This window comes from Lissotriton helveticus, chromosome 1_1, assembly GCF_964261635.1.
Source record: "Lissotriton helveticus chromosome 1_1, aLisHel1.1, whole genome shotgun sequence".
Lineage (NCBI taxonomy): Eukaryota > Metazoa > Chordata > Amphibia > Caudata > Salamandridae > Lissotriton > Lissotriton helveticus.
Genome location: NC_136057.1, coordinates 852,333,624 through 852,353,399, shown reverse-complemented (window position 1 = coordinate 852,353,399; position 19,776 = coordinate 852,333,624). Strand labels below are relative to the sequence as shown.

The following is a 19,776-nucleotide window of genomic DNA, read 5'->3' as shown; positions in this document are numbered from 1 at the left end:
TACTCATCTACATGATTTTCTATTGAATATGAGTGCGCAGGACTGTTTATTTGTGATTGTGTGATTTTTCTGCATAGATTGAGGGGTTTTAGGGTCTCCGCTTCCTGACCGCACCATCCCTACCTTTGGTACTAAATACCGATGAAACGTCAATAGTGCTAGAGCGCCATTACTTCCTGTTCACTAAAACCCGTGTCTACCTACACGCCCATGCGCAGTGTAATCCAAAGGAGGAGTCACCTATCTCGTGACTTCCAAAGACTTTTCAGGAGAAAAATTACTGCAAACATCCGGGCCCAACACTAGGTGGCGATCTATGCACAGTGTTGAACTCTGCAGCTCTACATGCCAAGAACAGATGCATACTGAAGTAGCATTTTCCTTACTGTTGAAATTACTGTTGAAATTACTTTTGATTACTTTTTAAGAGTACTTTTTATATTACTTTTTCTACTCAATGTGATATGCCTAGATATCACACTGGGACATTTAGTAGATAAAAAGTAAGTAAAAAAGTTTTCACAAAACCACAGTGGCTTATGTTTTCATACAAACACTCTTACTATTGCAATCCTAGGGAGAAACATGGCGTTATCACTTTGCAGGTAAGTAAACTTTCTTTAGGGTTAAGTTTCTGGGGCTAGAACTAGGCCTGGGTGGTAAATTACGTTCCGATCGCAGAATTTGGGTAATTTTTCGTTCCCCGGAGAAAGCGAAATTGCCCAAAATACTGCTTTCCGTTAAATTTTTTGCTTGTTCGCGTTCTCAAATGCGTGTTCGCGAGATATTTCTCCCCGAGCATGCAAACAGCGATTGCGAACAGTAAAAAAGCATCGCGAACAAGCAATTCTGTGTGTTCGTGGAATTTCTGCATGTTCGCGGAGATTTTTTACCCTTTCGCGGAGATTTGCATAACGCGATTACGCAAATTCCGCCCACCCCTAGTTAGAACAAGGGTTCCCCCAGGGTTAAGGATGCACTCAAAAATCACCGTCAGCGGCACTAGCACGGCTGGGTGCACAGTGCTGAGGCCCAATGTTAGTCTGTAGGGATAGTTCGCAGCCCGGTGGCAAAGGGCTCGCGCGCATTTGCTGAAGCGCTGTCTTTTGATTTTTAACCTAAAATCCTGATCTTTTGCTGACTACTAGCAAATCGATTTTTATGCTGACTACTAGCAGTTTAATTCTATGCTCTCCCTCATTCGTCCTGCTGACGGCAAGTAAGGACATTGGTTTTTTATCTCCCCCCAGTGGCCCGCTGACCACGAGCCGCCACACCTACCTTCCTAGTCTGCCTGAAGCCAGTCATTTCGACTGCGGGCGCCATCTTGGGCTGGGTTGTCGGCTTCTCCCACCTTAGCCACACCCCCCTAGTCACACGGCTACTTAAACTACCACTATGCGGCAGCGCAGCGGACGAGCGCAGCGGGCGCGACGTAGGCGCGCCGGAGTCGCGCCAGAGTTAAGCCCGTCTGCGCCCGTCCGCGACCGGACGGGACCTGGGGCCCCTCCCGCTGCCTCGGGCCCTATTACCTCCAGACTTACTTACTCTCGCTCTGCACTGTATGGTTTACGACCCTCGCCTAATAGGAACTGCCCACGCTTGCGTGGTCATGATGCCCCTCTATCCTGCCCTGTATGCGCTTTGGCTCTAACATCTTTCCCCGTGGAGTTCTGTGCTTCCCCATCCCCTCGCGCGACTGTAACTCCTTTCCCAGTAAAATCTCACCAGCCCAATCCCTTTCCTGTTATTAATTTTATCAGTTTAAATTGCCGCTCATTGCCAAAACACAAGAGGGACATATTTGATCTCCTCACTTCATCTAGTCCGGCGGCCTTGTTTCTAACTGAAACTTGGCTTAAGGATTGCTCTGGTCCGGATATTGCCACCGCCCTCCCTGATGAATACACTTTCGTGGGGCGAAATAGACCTCTCAGGGATGGAGGTGGCATTGCCATTATTTTTAAAAGAATCTACTCCTGTAAGTGGGATGATCTTGATATCCCTAACTGTGAAGCTAGCAGTTTTAAACTGTCACTGTCTCCTAATTTTACCATGTCTGGTGCTCTTTTGTATCGCCCGCCTGGCGCGCATGGCGCATGGGCAGCGGCCCTTCCGGAACTCATTGCCCCCCTCTTGCTAGAATCTAACAATTTCCTGTTGTTAGGGGATATGAATATACACCTTAACGACACTCTATGCCCTATTAACACTCACTTTATACAGGATCTTGCCGCCCTCGACCTAAGTCTTTTGAATTCTGGCCCTACTCACAAAGGCGGTAACCTACTAGACCCAATTTTTACTAACCTAAACACTGTTACTTGCCTTCCGTCTAAACCTATTACTTGGTCAGATCATTTTATCGTAGAGTTCCACATTAAGTCAATGGATGCGCCCTGCCCCTCGGGCAGCCCACTCTCTCTCAGAACCTCTAGAAAGTGGCAAAGACTTAACTTGGAACAACTTAACAATTCCTTAGAAAAAACCTTACCTTGTCTTGCTAATATCTCTACGGATGACGTGAGTAACATTAGCAATTGGCTTACCTCTGCGCTTGATTCTTGCCTTCCGAAGCGTAAATGCACGCAAATGTTTTGGCATCCACCTGCCCCTTGGTTCAATGAAGAACTTAAAATGGAAAAATCCCGCTGCAAAAGACTGGAGCGTATCTGGAGATCCAACTATCATTCGACAGATAAAGAAAACTATAAAATAGCTCTACATAATTATCACACTTTATGTAATACTGCCAGGGCTAATCATGTTAACAACACAATACTGAAAGCTCAGAATCGACCCAAAGCTCTCTTTAAGGCAGTTCAGGAACTATCCGGCATGTCCTGTGCCGCCAAAGCTCCTTGTCTGGATAGCATTCAATGTAATTCCTTGGCAGACTTCTTTACAGCGAAAATTGATAGCATCTATGCGGGTTTTACAGCTGTACCACCTGCTTCTCCTATGTCACCTATTCAGCAATATGATCATCCATTTACATTGGATGATCCGGAACGTTCCTCTCTCATGTTATTAGACAAGTGGGAATGTATTTCTATGCCAGTTTTTCAGAAACTGTTGGCAGAGATCAAATCTGGCTCTCCTTTGGATCCTATGCCCCCCCAGATTCTCTGTACTTTAGCCACCGCCCCTCTGGACTGTATCTTAGCTCTCTTAAATGCCTCTCTTATGGAGGCAATTGTTCCTAACATCTGGAAACATGCAATGGTGGTTCCACTTTTGAAGAAAGCTAATGCGGATGTTTGCAATCCTGCCAACTTTCGGCCCATTTCCTTGCTTCCCTGCCTCTCGAAGGTGTTGGAGAAGCATGTAAATCGTCACCTTACCAGCCATGTTGAATCAGCGAACGCTCTCCACCCTTCCCAATCAGGTTTTCGGGCGGGTTTCTCTACGGAGTCCACCCTTCTGGGAGTCTCAGAGACAGTAAGACGCCAGGTAGATAGAGGGGAGACAGTGGCACTCATCCTTTTGGATTTGAGTGCCGCTTTTGACACTGTCTCACATAACATCCTCCTCTCTGCCCTAAGGTCCGTGGGTATCTGCGGCTCCGCCCTTGCCTGGATTTCCAAATTTCTTTGTAATCGTACTTTTCAGGTTTTTTCCCCCTGCTCTGTATCCACTGTCCACAACTCTCCATATGGGGTTCCCCCAAGGTTCTATTCTTAGTCCGTTATTTTTCAACCTTTACGTTAGACCGCTTGCTTTTCTTGCTGAGCAGGCTGGACTTTCTATTTTTTCGTATGCTGATGATACTCAAATTATTTTTTCCCTCCCTTCTGATCAGCACTCCCCCTCCTCTTCTCTTCGTTCTGGACTCACGGATATCGCCAATTGGATGCTGACGAACAAACTAAAGCTAAATGGCGATAAAACCGAGCTTCTTCTGTTTGGGCCGGACTCTGCTCTATGGGGCCCGCAACATTGGCCTCAGCAAATGGGACCACTGCCGACTCCGGCAAATACAGCACGAAATCTCGGGGTCCTCTTTGATAGTCAGCTATCTATGAAACATCATGTGGTCAAAGTCTCAGCCACCTGTATTACCATCATCAGGTGGTTGAGGAAAATCACATGGATGCTTCCCCCAGACACCCAGAAGTCAGTGGTCCAGGCCTTAGTTACATCTCGCCTGGACTACGGTAACGTACTTCTTCTGGGTGCCTGCAAAGAGGTCACCCGGAAGCTCCAAGTGGTCCAGAACATGGCCGTCCGTCTCCTTTGTAATTTGCCTAGATCGTCCTCTGCTTCTTCCTCCCTGCGTAACCTGCATTGGCTGCGCATAGAGTCCAGATCTAAATTCAAAGCACTATGCTTCATGCATCGTATCAAAGCTGGAAAATCCCCTCACTATTTATCCACCTTAGTCCAACAATATTGTCCCTCGCGCACTCTTAGATCGTCTACCCACTGCAGATTCTCTGTACCCCGTTTCAAGCGTGCCAGAATTGGAGGGCGCTCCTTTTCTTACCTGGCACCCATGCTTTGGAACTCGCTCCCCATCCCTTTGCGGTCTGAAACATGTTACCTTAAATTCCGCAAAGGAGTGAAAACCTGGTTGTTTTCCCGATAATCTGTTCCCTACATTTCTGTCTGTCTTTCAGCATTTTTTCTTGGTCCGAAGTGCCGGGAAACCTACGGGTAGCTGTGCGCTCTATAAAATCAGATATAATAATAATAATAATAAGAGCCTTTAGTTGGTGGCTGCTCTCTGGCAAGTCACAGAGTTTAGGGAGCAAAGCTTGTATGATTAAGCTCAGGGCAAAGGTGGATCCAAGTTAGCACACAAGTTGCACCAACAGCTGCGGGCGGGTGCAGAGTGCTGATGTGGCGTTGTGTGCCCTGTTGTTTTCAATGGGAGTTGCCTGTTCGGGATTTTGGCTTCAGGCTCAGCCAGTCCGAGTGGAACCAACAGCTGAGCAGGTAAGTTGGAGGGCTTGGGGACGTAGGTGCAACTCAGGTCTTCTTCTCTAGGGCACAGGGCGGCTAGATGCATGGGTGTCTTTTGAAGTCGGATTTCACCTTACTAGGCTACTCGCAGTAGGGGGGACTCCCTGCAGATGCTGCAGGCGACGTGATGTTCTGGAGGGGGTCAATCTACGGTGGACTCGGACTCTGGAGCACTGGAGGACCTCACTGGGACTGGTGAGCCACTTGGACTCAGGGGACGGGTGCACTTGTGGTTCCAGGCGTCGGGTTTCTGTGTCTTCACTTGGCTCTGAGTCTTAATTTGGAGATTCTTTTTAATAGAGCTGCTGTTCACAGGAGATCCTGTCTTTGTTGAAAGCAGTCAGTCCTCCCAGGGGTTCTGGATGTCGCTGGCTGCAGGACAAGGGAATTTTTGGTGCAGGACCTCTGTAAACTGCAGAAGGGCCGGTAGAGCTGGGGACAAGTCAGTTCTTTTCTGCAGTCTCCTCTGCTGTGCGTCTTCTTTCGTCGTTCTTCATAAGTTGCGAGGATCTGCCTTCTGGGTTTAGTTTTTTCCCGCTTGTCCTCCTGCCCAAAAGGAGGCAGGAAGAGGGCCTCCTCCTGGTAGCAGGGGAGCCTAGGGGTCGCATTCCAAAGGTGGTAAGGCCTTTTGAAGCTCCCTTGCCACAGAAGGCTCTTCCTGACCTGGGGGAGGTGGGAACACCTCCGCCCAGGAAAGGCTTTGTTTCTGGGCCCAGGGAGGGATGGCTCCCGCCCCAGAGGTCCAGAAACTTGTCTTGTGGTGGCAAGCTAGTGTCTGCCAGTCAGGGAACCCACCAGAGGCTGCCTGTTTTTCAGGGGGCTTATCTGTGTGCATTGTATAGTAAATCCCACACTGGCATCAGTGTGGGTTAATTATGCTGAGAAGTTTACTACCAAATTTCCCAGAATTCAGTAAAGCCATTATTGTGTTGTGGAGTTCATAATAACAAACTCCCAGACCATATACTCTTTATGGCTTTACTGCACTTACAATGACTAAGAATAAACTTAGACACTGTAGGGATACAATGCTCAAGTGGTATAGTGCACCCAGCTAGACGTGTGTCTTACCTATACCATATGCAAATCAATAAGAGAGAGAAGAGGAGCTAGTTAATTTACCCTCTGTGAATAAATGTAATCAAAAAGAACTGGCTCGTAATTTGAAGCCTCAAGTTTGTGTTTGTGAGAAACCTATAGGTCTCTTAAGAAAACCCTCACTTACCAACCCAGTTGGAGGATGCTTCGTTTTGATTACATTTACCTATACCATAGGCAGTTGGTTGCAGGCATGGCACACATGTGTGTGCCATGTCGACTCTTCACTTTTCTCTGTACTAAAACATACAGCCTGCAATGGCAGTGAGTGTGTGTTAAGGTACAGGATCTCAAAGGGTGGCACAATATGTGCTGCAGCCCTTAGAGACCTTTCCTGGTCACAGTGCCCTTGGTACCCATGGTACCGTTTGCATGTGGCCAGAGAGGTGCCAATGGTGGTATAAAGGTACTTTTGGGAAAGAACACAGGCCCTGGGAACCTGATTGGCAGGGACCTAGGAAACATCAAATCAAAGTGCATCAGAATCTGGCAAAAAGTGGGAGGGGGAGGCTGCACCAGAAATCCACTTTCCTTCAAGTTCTGAATCCCATGAAGTAACCTCAGGTTTTTCTGGTTGATCTTAACTATCGATATGCCCTATAGATTTTAATAGATCAAAGTCTGTGCTAATTGTAATTCAGTGTTGTGGGAGCTCAAATGGAAAATACTTGCTGCATACTACCTGCCTTCCGATGAAAGGGAACAACAGAGACATAGATGATGTGATGAGGGCTATCTGTTAAAGAAAGGAAGAAAGCTGGCCCTACGAAGGATAATATACTCAAGAAGAGTGGTGATGATTTAAAAAACACTGCAGCTCAGAATCTGTTAAAACATGCAGGAAGATTCCGTTGTTTGTACAGTTTTAACAAGGGTGTACAAAATAAACATTGCTTTAAATATCTCATTCAGCTTATTACTGTTCATGCAGAAAAATAGCAGAAGAATAAAAAGCAAGATTTCATTTTTGTTTTAAACTCTAACTTTAATTATGCTACGTGCCATGCCGTTTCGACCGGGTGCTGGCTCTGGCAGCAGGTATTGTGGTGTCTGATCTTATGTCTAATAAGTTAATATAATTGAGCTGCTACGCCATTTCTTTATTACAGGTGACTGCAGATGTCACAAATAGCCTGTAATAAGAAAATTAGGAACAGGCTTTTATACAGTGGCTGCAGAGTCCCATGAATTATATATATTATTTCCCAACTCAGAAGATAGAAGGTGAGTCAGCTCTGCCAGAATGTGTACTTTTAGCCTTAAGGTTCAACACAGATTCACTATTAAATGCTGAAAACATGTAGTGATAATTGGTGAAGAAAAAGGAAACTATGCCTGATATGTAGAAAAATAAATGATCTGTTTATTATGTTTCCAGATAAAGAAAGAGGCCAAGGAGAAGGCTGCTGACAGGCTGCTCTTTACTTTCCTTACTTTGCTCACCAAACTTATAAAGGATTGTAACATCACTCAATTATCTAAGCATCATGACATAATGAAAAAGATATGGTGTAAGTACCTGTAATGTTTTCTATGTGCAGTTTGTTTTGGTTTATTTTATCCATATGTGTAAATGTTCACCTGTGCTCGTGTTTAAAAGAATGATGGTCATTCTTGTAAGGCTAGAACTTACAAAACATATTTTAAGAGATTTGCTACACTAGAAGGGACATATAATTGAATCTAAACCTTTGAACTTGTAATGAAACTGTTAAGGCCCCTGTCATAAAACAAGTGTTAAAAGTGTAATCGCCACAGGGGTGATTAGATTGGGTGCCATATTTGGAGGTTTATGATGTAAATCTCAATACCAGCCTCACCTACTGTAGCCTGTTATGGGGCTAGACATCAACACTATGGTTGCTATGTTTAAGGATGCATTTGTCAGGAGCCCATGGGAGTGATTGACGCAACTACAAGTTGTCATTCATTTGAAGCTTGATGGAAGTGATACAGCAAGTTTTAATTAACCAGTATTGGCATTCAGCAACTGTTGCATGTTTAACAACTACACTCTTTAGCCATTCAAAAAGGCATGGCATTGAGCCCTCCTCCGTAAACTGAAGGTCATTGACCTGAAATCGGCGGAGCACCCTTCACTCCGCTGCCTGCCTGCACAGAGTGTTGTGTCCCAGATCCAATATGAAAATAGCATTTTTAGTATAGGCCAGTTTTTCTTTTACTCGTAGCTAAGGGCATAACTTGTACTAGTCACCACTTATGACCCTTCAACAGCAGATAATTTCTTCACCTGCTCTTCACATCGGCGTAAATTTGCCAGATGCACTCTGTGCTGCACAGTGCCCCCTACTTAAACACCTTATGTCCAGCACCAAAGACTGTGGCGCCTACAGTCAAGAGTAAAGCCTCAAATTGACTACCCTCGTATGAAAGTAAAGACACCTTTTATTTCTTCTGGGATTAACCTTTGCAGGCTGCTATTGATGAGAGAAAAACTCTCCACCTACCTCACCAATGACACAAGAGTAAGCTCCAAATGCATTGCTGTTTAAAAGAGACCTTCTTGCAGCTACTAGAGCTGTACTGAAACCTGTTGTATATGCTCTTCAGCTATTGTTGACTCACTAATATTTTGCACTCCGTATACACACTTTGCAATGCCCAAATAAAGGGGTTTCAACTAGTCCACAATTTGTGTATGCCCCTGATCAGTATCTGACATCTTGCAAAGGGCGAAAGCATAATCCAGTTACGTTATGAGCCTGGTTGATGAGGGCTGTTTGCCCGAAACTGGTCCCACGATGCTTGTTTCCGGTCCAGGGAAGACATGGCTTGGCAGTTCGGGCTGGACTGTTCCCATGAGGCACAGGGTCAAGACTGATTTGCATATAGCTGCGTCTGAACTGGGGTGGCAAAGTGAGCTACAGAACAATGATGGATTCAACCCAGTTCTGTGATGGGGGTGAGTGTCTGAAAAGTTTCAGCGCTCCATCCGTCATCTCCTTGTGTTTGCTATGTTGTTATTTGTGTCATTAGAAGCAAGACTGTTGGGGGGGGCGTGGCTTGAGCGCACGGCGAGATGGCCTCTCTCTAGAAAGGGTCTGCCCGGCTGAGCCCTTATCCGCCCATCATCCGCCTATTACACAGCATTTTGGAGCTGAAAACCGAGTGCCTCTCACCTCTGGGGGATCCTGCAGAGTGGGAGCTAACTTTAACATCATACTCTGATGCTGACGAGTGGTGTCTGGTCCCGGCGGCCTCTTCACAATAGTGGCTCCTGCACGACCCTAAGATCGGCCCGCTGTGGCTACGTTGGTATTCCCTGTGCCCGGTTTGGACTCTCTAACTGCCTGCGAGGCCCAGATCGCGGTGCACACCCTGCGAGGTGGGCTGTGCCCCTGCTGCTGGAGGAGGTGACGCAGCGGCCCCTCTATGGATTTGAGGCCCGCGGATCCTGCTTTGCCCAATCGGGGCTCTGTGAGGGAGCTGTGCCGATTCCTGAGTGCTCTGTGCCTGCAGCGGTGAGGGGGGGCGTCCTAACCCCTGGCCGGTGTCTGTGGAGGCGGCACGGGTTGGGGTTCGGGCCGCGGCCTGCGAGCTGTGGCTGGGCGTTGGGGCGTGCAGGAAAGTCACGGGCTGATTTGGATGGTAGCTGAACTTCGCTGCTACTCACGGTGCTGACTGGCGGACTGCGCTCCTCTAAGTGGCATTGGCGATGCACAAGTGATATTGCATTGGGATTGCCGCTGACGTCCTCTGTACAACGCGACTGATGGCATCAGTGGGCCCACTGTGAAATTGCTGGAAGTAGTGGTAAACTTGCTAAGGGCAGCTACTCCTCCCTAATCTATTGATTTAGCTGGAGATTCCTTGCTACAACGCTCAACATTTCTATGGTCTCCAGCCCCTGGTGTGGATGATGCTGTGATGGTATTTCATTGGTAGTGGCCAGCCTCTTGCCTGTGGGCCCCCATCATCTGGCGCTGTCGTGACCTGGTGTAATTGTGACATCCTCATAGCTATACTGTTTTCGCCTAACGAACTGTGGCTTGAAGAGCTCTCTTGCTAGTGGCTTGCGTACCCCTTGTGCCCTTGACCCGCGCAGATCATTCTATCTGTGCATATTGAGCCTGTGGACCTACCTGCTTTTAATGCTGTTACCATGGGGAGGACTGATAAAACCCAACCTCGTCTTACTTTTGAGGCGCGCAAATCCTCTAAGTCTTTGCAGAGGGCTGGCTCGAATTCTGATGCCGACACCCCAGCTGCGGGGCCTCCCACCCTTGAGACAGCGCTGCTGGCTATGGAGCGCAGCCTGCAGTCCATAGAGGGGACGATGGCTGCCGTAAACCACCAATTGGATCACATGTCGTCACAGCTTGAGAAGCAAAATACCCGTATGGGAGAAGTAGAACAGCGTGTGTCTGTGACGGAGGACGGCCTGGGTGAGATTACAGGGAGGTTGCTGAATATGGAGAAGGTCCTCTCCCTTATCCAGGCGAAGAATGAAGACTTGGAGCCCTGCTCCCGGCGAAATAACATTCAGATTATGGGCCTTCTGGTATCCACGAATGTTGGCAAGATGAAGCTGTTCGTGGAGAACTTAATCAAGGAAATCGTTGGTACTGAACAGCTATCCCCCATGTTTGTCGTCGAGCTGGCGCACCGATCCCTCGCTGCTCGGCCTGTCCCAGGTGCTCCCCCTCGCCCAATTATAGCACACCTGTTGAATTATAGAGACCGTGATGTTATTTTACTTATGGACCGCGACATGGGTAGCATTGTGCATCAGGGCAACTCTCTTTCGTTCTTTCCCCTATTTTACAGTCACTGTGCAGGCCACAAGGAGGAAGTTTGGCGCTGTGAAAAAGTTTTTACACTCCAAAGGAGTTCCCTACACTACGCTAACCCTGTTCCGCCAGCATATTGGCCCTGAAGGGGACTCAAAAATGTTCACTAACCCCAAAGCTGCTCCGGAACACGCGAAATATCTGAAGCTGGTTCGGCAAGAGTCTCAGGTGCTTTTTGTAATGTGGCTCTGTTGAAAGTCTCTGTATAATGATGTGATGTTGTCTCTAACAGTTACATTTTTCCAGGTTGACATATTTGGATCTCACTGCCTCAACAAGTTTCTCTCTTGCCTGGGGTGTTGAAAATGGCAATGTATATGCACATAAGCGGCGTTCATTTGTGTTCACTGTACCCCTTGTTGTAAGCAGAACGGATATCGCTAAACACTGACTGTGTTATCCCGCCAGCATAGACCCATGCACACACGTACACGACAGCCATTTTAGGCACCATGGCCTCTCTGCCCGTTTGTTCCCGGCACCCCTCCCCGCGCGCACTGCTCATGCATCGGCCATAAGACCCTCTCCCTCTGCGTGACCCTGCCCTAGAAGTAACCCTCCTGCTTGACCCACACCCCCCATTTCCTCCCAAGAACACCCTTCCCCTCAGCTGACGAGCCCCCCCCCCCCCCAACTGCACTTGGCCTTTCGACCCGGTCCCAAGTCCTAAGACCAAGCCTCGTGGATGTACACCCCCCCTTTTCTGCCCAGCATAACAAAACCGTGATACACCAGCCGAAGTCCCAGATCTTATCGCCTGCCCAACCTTTGATCTGATCATCCCCTCCTGCCCTCGTGTCCTGTAGGAATGTCCGGCTGAGAGATCACAATCTCTTGTTACATTCAGGAGGGGAGAATGACATCTGAGCGACTGGTATGGGAATAGGCCTGAAGCTGGGATTCCAAGCATGCTTCTTCCTACTTCAAAGCGTCTTTATTGCAATAAGGAATGTTTTGTGCATCATAAACATGTGTATAAAAGACGAAGCCTCAGAGAAACTTGTTAGAGCACCTCCTGAAGACACTATGCGAGTGTCCGAAATGACAGGCTCTCCTCATGAGAAATAAAACTCTGTTCTTGTTTTCCTGCTTCCAGCGCCCGTCTCTTTATTTGGTAATTGTTCAAGATGGGAACTAAGAGGCGTCCTGCGCCAGCAGCCTGGGCATCAGGTGCGAGATGGGCTGACTTTTCCACAATTGGCGTCCCAACGTGGGGTCCATCAGCGACATAAGGTCCGGTAAGAGAGGTCCAGACGATGGGGTGAACATCTAAACGATTGGAGTATACCTGCCTTGAGAGGTCCCTCGTCCGGCTGCTGATTGAATGAACTTCACCGATTCCGAACGGACCTCTCTCAAGTGACCTACTGTCCTGACTGGAATCCCACAGGAATGCTGCGGTAAAAACATGGAGAAAGAGAACGATTGGGCGCTGGAAAAGGGAAGGCGAAGAATTGCCCACACGGTCCGGTCCGGGTAAGGTTAAGTAGGACGTCTTTACGTCCGATTGGTAGGATGGCTTTATCCATCTGATTGATTGATTGATTGTACTTGAAGTATTGGTTCTCTTTGAGACATTTTCTATTTGCAAACAGCGATGAATAGGAACGTTCCCCTCTCTTTGAAAATAGTTAAGGATAGGTAATGCAGACGTTTGTCCCCCATTGTAATCCGTCATGCCTATCTTTCTCCCCACTGATTGTTTGTTATCGATTTTTATGGATTATTGCTCTTTGAGATATTCCCTGTCTACAAACAGGGAAGAATAGAAATATTCTGCCCCCTTTGCAGATAGTGAAGGATAGGTAATGCAGATTTTTGTCCCCGTTGTAATCCGTCATGCCTGTTTTTCTCCCCACTGATTGATTGATTGTCTGGACATTTATTGTTCAAGGAATAGTTCTTTTGAGGTATTCTCTGTTTGCAAATAACGTAGAAAAGAAATATTCTGTCTAATCTTTGCAAGTAGTGAAGGGTAGGTAATGCGGACCTTTGTCCCCCGTTGTAATCTCTCGGGCCTATCTACTCCCCACTGATTGGTAAACTAGTTCCTCCCGGACCATTTATTAGAGGTAGGTCATCTGGCTCGACCGGAGGGCACCCCTAATAAAAAGGACATATGCAACAATAACGAAGTAATCACCGTATCCTGTTAACAGAAACTTTAGCATGAAACACGCTGGAAAAAAAAAGGGAAGAAAGAAATAAGAAAGCAAAATCAGTAGGCCACTGATGAGTTTTTGATTTCGCAACAAATAGGAAAACGTTAGAAATAGCTCACGATAAAACACATGATTTCGCTAGAAATAAGAAATGTTAGAAATAAGCCCGTAATAGGAAACATGAAAATGGTGAAAGAAGCCAAGCTTGACATCGCAACGGCCACGAGGCAACCAGGCTTCGCCACCCCTCACTGCTCCAAACATGTCTGTCCCACCGCCTGCCACGCCCCAATAACGGTAACATGAGATAGATACAAATCAGCAGATACCTACCCCCTTTCTGGAAACTCCCGAAGTGCTACAGGTTCGCGGCTACGCCCATCCGGAAGACGAGATCTTCGGCACGTGTAGGGCGGGTCCTGCTGCCAGCCGTCGGCCGGAGGTCGTCGCATAAGGTGGGCCAGAAGAGGAGCCGAGGCCGACGGGATCCGGGCGTCCCCTCTTCTTTCTTCAATAATGGCTGCGACAACACGGGGGGGATGTCTTGCTCATGCCACCGACCCCCCCCTCGCATCTCCTGGTCCAGCCACGGCTTGGTAGAAGCTCCCCGTTCGGCCCTGAAGCGGCGCCTTACAGGCCACCGGGGGGGGGATGTCTTGCCTCTGCCTCCGACCCCCCCCCCCCCCCCCCCCTCTCATCGCCTGGTCCGGCCATCATGAATATTAGCGCCGAGAAAAACGGCATGGGGTGCACTGGGAGGGAGAGGCGGCGCGAACGAGCCTCTCCCACCTCCGCAGGTGGAGGCCCCCAGCGGCACCCCCAACGCTCCACTCACCCGACGAGGGTTCGTCCACTCGTAAAATGGCGGTCGACCCTGCAGGAGCGGGCCCGGCGTGAAGAGATGGCCCGGTTGCTTGTTGATGAAGAAATGAGTCCCACAATCAAAAGTGTTCTCCTCGACTTTGAAGATTCTATAGGAGCCACGGGGGCCCCCGACCCCCGCAGACACCCCCGATGGGGAATGACTGCCATGATTACCCGCGGAACGATGAAAATGTAGCCGCAAGACGTCGGCGCTCCCATGCTTGCGCCAGCCTCCGTTTGAATGACTAAAATCCTGCAGACTACAGTTCGGATCAGTTCCGGTGAAAACCCAGTATGACCCGGTAGAAAAAATTGTTGCCTCCCTCCCCCTTTTTGACTGATGGTTCATACCGCCGATCCTTTCTGTTGCCCTTTAACGGAACTTTTGGACTGCCGAAAGAGCCTCTAGGCCAACCACGAGTTGGTGGAGATTTTGACTATGCCTAGATCTGCCTGGCTGCTCCCAAAATGGCGCTGGTACAAATGAAACTTTCAACTCCTTGTTGTACCCCGATTGCTCAGCCTTGGTGTCATGAAATATGTATGCAGTTTTTAAACACAATGAATTGATATGGGATGGGTACTGATTATGTGTTCGGACAATGAATTGAAGTGAGATGGGTACTGATTGAACATTCGGACAATGAATTGTTGTTAAGTTTTGGCGCATCATGATTATTGAAAGTTCGAATTTCAACACTTATGATACTCACTCACACTGAAGTTTCGATATGATTTTATTGCACCTGTCGCACTTTTTATTATGAAATCAACGACCACCGACTCCATTAGGTTTTCCACTAATAAGTATCCCCACATGTACAGTTCTGGCCGGCCCACGGGGTTGTAGGCCCGTATTTATGCACCGACATTTTTATTAAAGATTTTTGGAAAAAGCAAACGTAGTTGTCACGCGTAAATTGGTAAGTTTCGAATAAATGACCACTATTTCCGATATAACTAGATTACAGGTGAAATGGCTCAGCTCGACTAGTTAAGGGTTAAAAAGTATAGTACGCAGAAATATTGCAAATATGAATGGTCCAGGTTTTTGTTGTATGTGTTTTTCATTTTTGTACAGCCTAAAGCAACCGCTAAAGATCCTGGTATTTAGCCTATATTTTATATGCTACCTGTATCAGGAAAGTTGTTTTAAAATGCCCCTAAGTCGCCCCTAAGTCGCCCCGAAGGAGTGCCACCTGACCCCCCTGCACACGATCCGTAATACCACACTTGGGCGACCTATGCTATCCACAGGCTTCCGATAATCATCTCTCCCACACTAAATGGTCCACCTGGGCTTAAACGCCAAGTTGGCAGGGACTGCGTCCCGTGGAGATAGACCGAGTATGCAGTAAGTAAAAGCCTTTTCGGGTTTATGCGCGCTAATGTGTATTTAAAATGCTGCCCCCGCCCCCCTTCTTTTTCCCTCTTTCTGCAGGTCACATCGGAAGAAAATGGTGATCTAGCGGACGAAGAGATGGGAAAAAGGGGTGCGATTATGGTGCTTACACACGACGAGCGAACAATGGCTATTTCTCTCCCTGAACTTAGCGCTTGGGAGGACAGCCTGAAGCGGAAACTACAAAATATGACTTCGCTTGGCACCCCGAATAATTGAACCAAGAATGACGTGCACTAATGAATAAAATTCCTACATTTAACTAAATAGGGAAAGTTTAAGGAATATTCCGAGGTGAGGTTTATCCAAGTACCCTCCGCTTGGAGGACTAGGAATGTTGCCAGTGTTTAAAATCTACTACCTCCTTTTCGCACCCTCATAGACATGAAACTCAAAGCTGCCCCATTGTTCTCACAACTGACACCCACTGTTGCCTCAGCCTGGAAACACATTAGCCCGACCAGGTTAGTTCTTGACCAATTGCCAAAGGCGTAAGTGTGTGCAACCAAAGCCACCAGTGGAGGCAGCCGACGATAAAAGAGAAGAAAAAGGTAAAAAGAGCTTAGGATGCTAAGGATGCGCACCGTACAGGAAGAGATCATTTTGGCCAATAACTGTTCTATGTTTTGTCTTGGATTTTTGTATATAATACCAGTCACGGTTCTATGTTTTGTCTTGGATTTTTGTATATAATACATGTACTGTCTCCCCCGCCTGAGTTTGTGTGCACGTAATGTATGGGTCTACGTCGTCCCTCTGCCTGTGTTTCCGTATTACTTGACCCCTGCTGTTCTGTGTTGTGTGCGCACTAAATGGCCTATTATTGTACCTCTCTCTCTCTCTCTCTCTCTCTCTCTCTCTCTCTCTCTCTCTCTCTCTCTCTCTCTCTCTCTCTCTCTCTCTCTCTCTCTCTCTCTCTCTCTCTTCCCTTCCCTTCCCTTCCCTTCCCTTCCCTTCCCTTCCCTTCCCTTCCCTTCCCAACCCTTCCCTTCCCTTTCCCCCCCCCCCCCCCTCTGTTCCCTCCTCCCTTGTGTGGTAACGTTGTGCCCCACCGGCACACACCTAATTGGGTCTCTTCGAACACAAAGGTGTTCGGCAAAATTGACAGAAACTAAAACGATTGTAACATGCCATATTACTACCTCTCCTTTCTGCATAACGATAGAACCCGAGTTGGTAATGAAAGAAAGGACGGGTAAGACGACTGATGTCCCCTAATCTGGCCTTTTATAGGGGGACTATAACGTCAATGGTTGTCTGTTTTTCAGTTCGTTAGAAATGCAATCCCCAATGCCCAGATTGCCTCACCCCTCTGCACTTAAGTGCGGATGTCCAAAGCGTCCTCGCTTCCCCCGATTGACCCCAGCTCTCTGTCCAAAGCGTCCTCGCTTCTCCCGATTGACCCCAGCTCCCTGTCCAAAGCGTCCTCGCTTCTCCCGATTGACCCCAGCTCCATATCAGCTATCCCCGAAGCGTAATTGATGACCTTGATTAACCGTCGCTCCCCAAGAAAAGCATGTTTAACCTCTGCCCCCCTCTCATGATGATAACCCCCCTGCTTGCAAGAGTTTGCCGACCCCGAAGGGAAATGTAAGATTGTAAGTACTTGGGTTAAAAAGAAAAAGGGCGAGTCTCTACCTAAGGACTCGATTTCGAGTTTGATAGAATACACTGTCAATGGGAGTCCGATTTCTCTCCACGTACGTCACGAATGAACACCAAATAGGCTTACGAATTCAGTGGAAATGCCCTCCTACATACTCCATAAGTGATGACTTCTGACTGTGACTGATGAACATATCCCCCACCTACTTAGGATTGGGGACGGAATTGAGATGTATAAATGTCTTCTCCTGCCAGTTTTTCTAAAACTTGTTTTGTACCTATTCAAAGATACAATCACCGGAGGAGAGGAGCTGGACGTGACGCACAGCCTGGCCACAGATCATGAAGCACGTGTGACCGCAACCAAAGGTGGAGTCGCAGAGCAACGAGACGCGGGACGAGGCACCACTCTCAAACTCGGCAGGTGAAGGAATGAAGGGCTGCCTTGAAGCCCTCGATTTGCTGACCCACTCGTGCCTGAAGTCCCCGTCCCTTTTGAGCCCGACTGATGGGCCTGCCTGCTCGTCGTCCTTTGCTCCTTTGGTCCCTTGGTGTGTTCAAAGATCTGATCCCACTCCGCCCTCTCTTCCCTTGATTATTCAACAACATCACCCTTTTCGCATAACTTTTGACTCAGAAAAGAAGAGCAGCATTTAGATAGAATACGGAAGAAGAAAGACACGCAGGTGCCCAGCATGAGGCACCCCTAAGAAGATCAGTTAGGAGACAGGACTGTGATCTAACAGCAGAGGACTGATCGCACCCTGCAACGCGTAAGGATAATTCCGAGCTGGACCTATAGCTCCACCGCCGGTGCTCAACAGCGCCAACGAAAGAAGACTGACTACCAGAGCCTACCAGTGATGGCTCGCAGTTAAAAAGACACTGTGACGAAGACCCCCCCCCCTTCCTGAACTTTCTGCCCACCCCTTGACTAATTGCTTGTATCGAACCGAATTCCTCCCTCAGCCATTTTTTGTATTGCCTTCAAAAATGTTTCATCGGTCACTCATGTATTTAGTTTTCCAAAAGTCTCTTATAGCACTGACAAGACCCGAAGGTATCAGAGCACTTTTTACTGTATTTTGATGTCACCGGAGAGAAAGTCAGAACCTGATTCTATAATGTGTCTGAACCTTTTTCTTGATTGACCCCGACTAAGTATTATGCCGATCTCTAGACTTGTATGAATAACCCAACAAATGTAAAATCATATGTACCGCATTCCGCCAATCGTATCGACTGTATAGAAATGAACTAGCTTATGTAAAAAAGCGGCGACTGTTGAAAATGGCAATGTATATGCACATAAGCGGCGTTCATTTGTGTTCACTGTACCCCTTGTTGTAAGGAGAACGGATATCGCTAAACACTGACTGTGTTATCCCGCCAGCATAGACCCATGCACACACGTACACGACAGCCATTTTAGGCACCATAGCACCCCTCCCCGCGCGCTCTGCTCATGCATCGGCCATAAGACCCTCTCCCTCTGCGTGACCCTGCCCTAGAAGTAACCCTCCTGCTTGACCCACACCCCCCATTTCCTCCCAAGAACACCCTTCCCCTCAGCTGACGAGCCCCCCCCCCCCCCCCAACTGCACTTGGCCTTTCGACCCGGTCCCAAGTCCTAAGACCAAGCCTCGTGGATGTACACCCCCCCCTTTTCTGCCCAGCATAACAAAACCGTGATACACCAGCCGAAGTCCCCGATCTTATCGCCTGCCCAACCTTTGATCTGATCATCCCCTCCTGCCCTCGTGTCCTGTAGGAATGTCCGGCTGAGAGATCACAATCTCTTGTTACATTCAGGAGGGGAGAATGACATCTGAGCGACTGGTATGGGAATAGGCCTGAAGCTGGGATTCCAAGCATGCTTCTTCCTACTTCAAAGCGTCTTTATTGCAATAAGGAATGTTTTGTGCATCATAAACATGTGTATAAAAGACGAAGCCTCAGAGAAACTTGTTAGAGCACCTCCTGAAGACACTATGCGAGTGTCCGAAATGACAGGCTCTCCTCATGAGAAATAAAACTCTGTTCTTGTTTTCCTGCTTCCAGCGCCCGTCTCTTTATTTGGTAATTGTTCAAGATGGGAACTAAGAGGCGTCCTGCGCCAGCAGCCTGGGCATCAGGTGCGAGATGGGCTGACTTTTCCACAGGGGTTGTGGGACACAGTATTATAGTGTGATAGGCATAGCTACCAGGTATGCTCAGCCACCTTCTACTAGCTAGGAGGCTAGACGCGCTCTGACGCCCCCACATGGGAGTACCCCATCTGTGCTTGTTTGTTTTCTTTGGTTGCGTGGGTTGGGTAGGGTAGGGCAGGGCTGGAATGGCTTTGGCGAGTTGGGGACGCTGAAGTGGGTTGGGGGTAGCAACAGGGTTGACTGGCACTTGTTTTCTATGATGTCGATGTATTCACCATTTTCTTCATGTATGTGGACACATATTCCTGATTTCTCCATTTAGGGAATCTGTCATTACCGTGAGACTTAATGAGTGGTAATGTGAAGGTTCTCACATGGAATGTCCGTGGCCTTAACACTCCCAAAAAAATTTGATCTGTATTAGCCTACCTGGATAGGATGAACGTGCAGATATAATTTTCTGCAAGAGACGCATCTCATAAAACATTCTTGAGTGGCATTGGTGCATGGCCAGCTGAGTGGTGAGTGTGTGCTTCTGGTAAATGTGTATGGCCCAAATATTGATGACTCAGCCTTCTTTGTGGCTGTATGGCGCCGCATTTCGGGGTGTCCTACAGTGGAGATACTTTGGGGAGGCGACTTCAATTTGTGTTTGGATCTGGCAGTGGATCGTATGGGACAGGGACTCGCATGACAGAAGAATGCTTCAGAGGTCCTGC

The 19,776-nt window shown here is 48.0% G+C and overlaps 1 protein-coding gene across 2 annotated transcripts in view; it reads left to right on the top strand.

Moving 5' to 3' along the window:
- Positions 1-19,776, top strand: part of UTP20 (UTP20 small subunit processome component) — a 1,109,880-nt gene that overhangs the window by 993,811 nt on the left and 96,293 nt on the right. For both annotated transcript variants that reach the window (XM_078675325.1, XM_078675316.1), the window contains exon 56: positions 7,442-7,574. In XM_078675325.1, the coding sequence (XP_078531451.1) occupies positions 7,442-7,574 (133 nt within the window). The remainder of the gene's footprint in view (positions 1-7,441; positions 7,575-19,776) is intronic.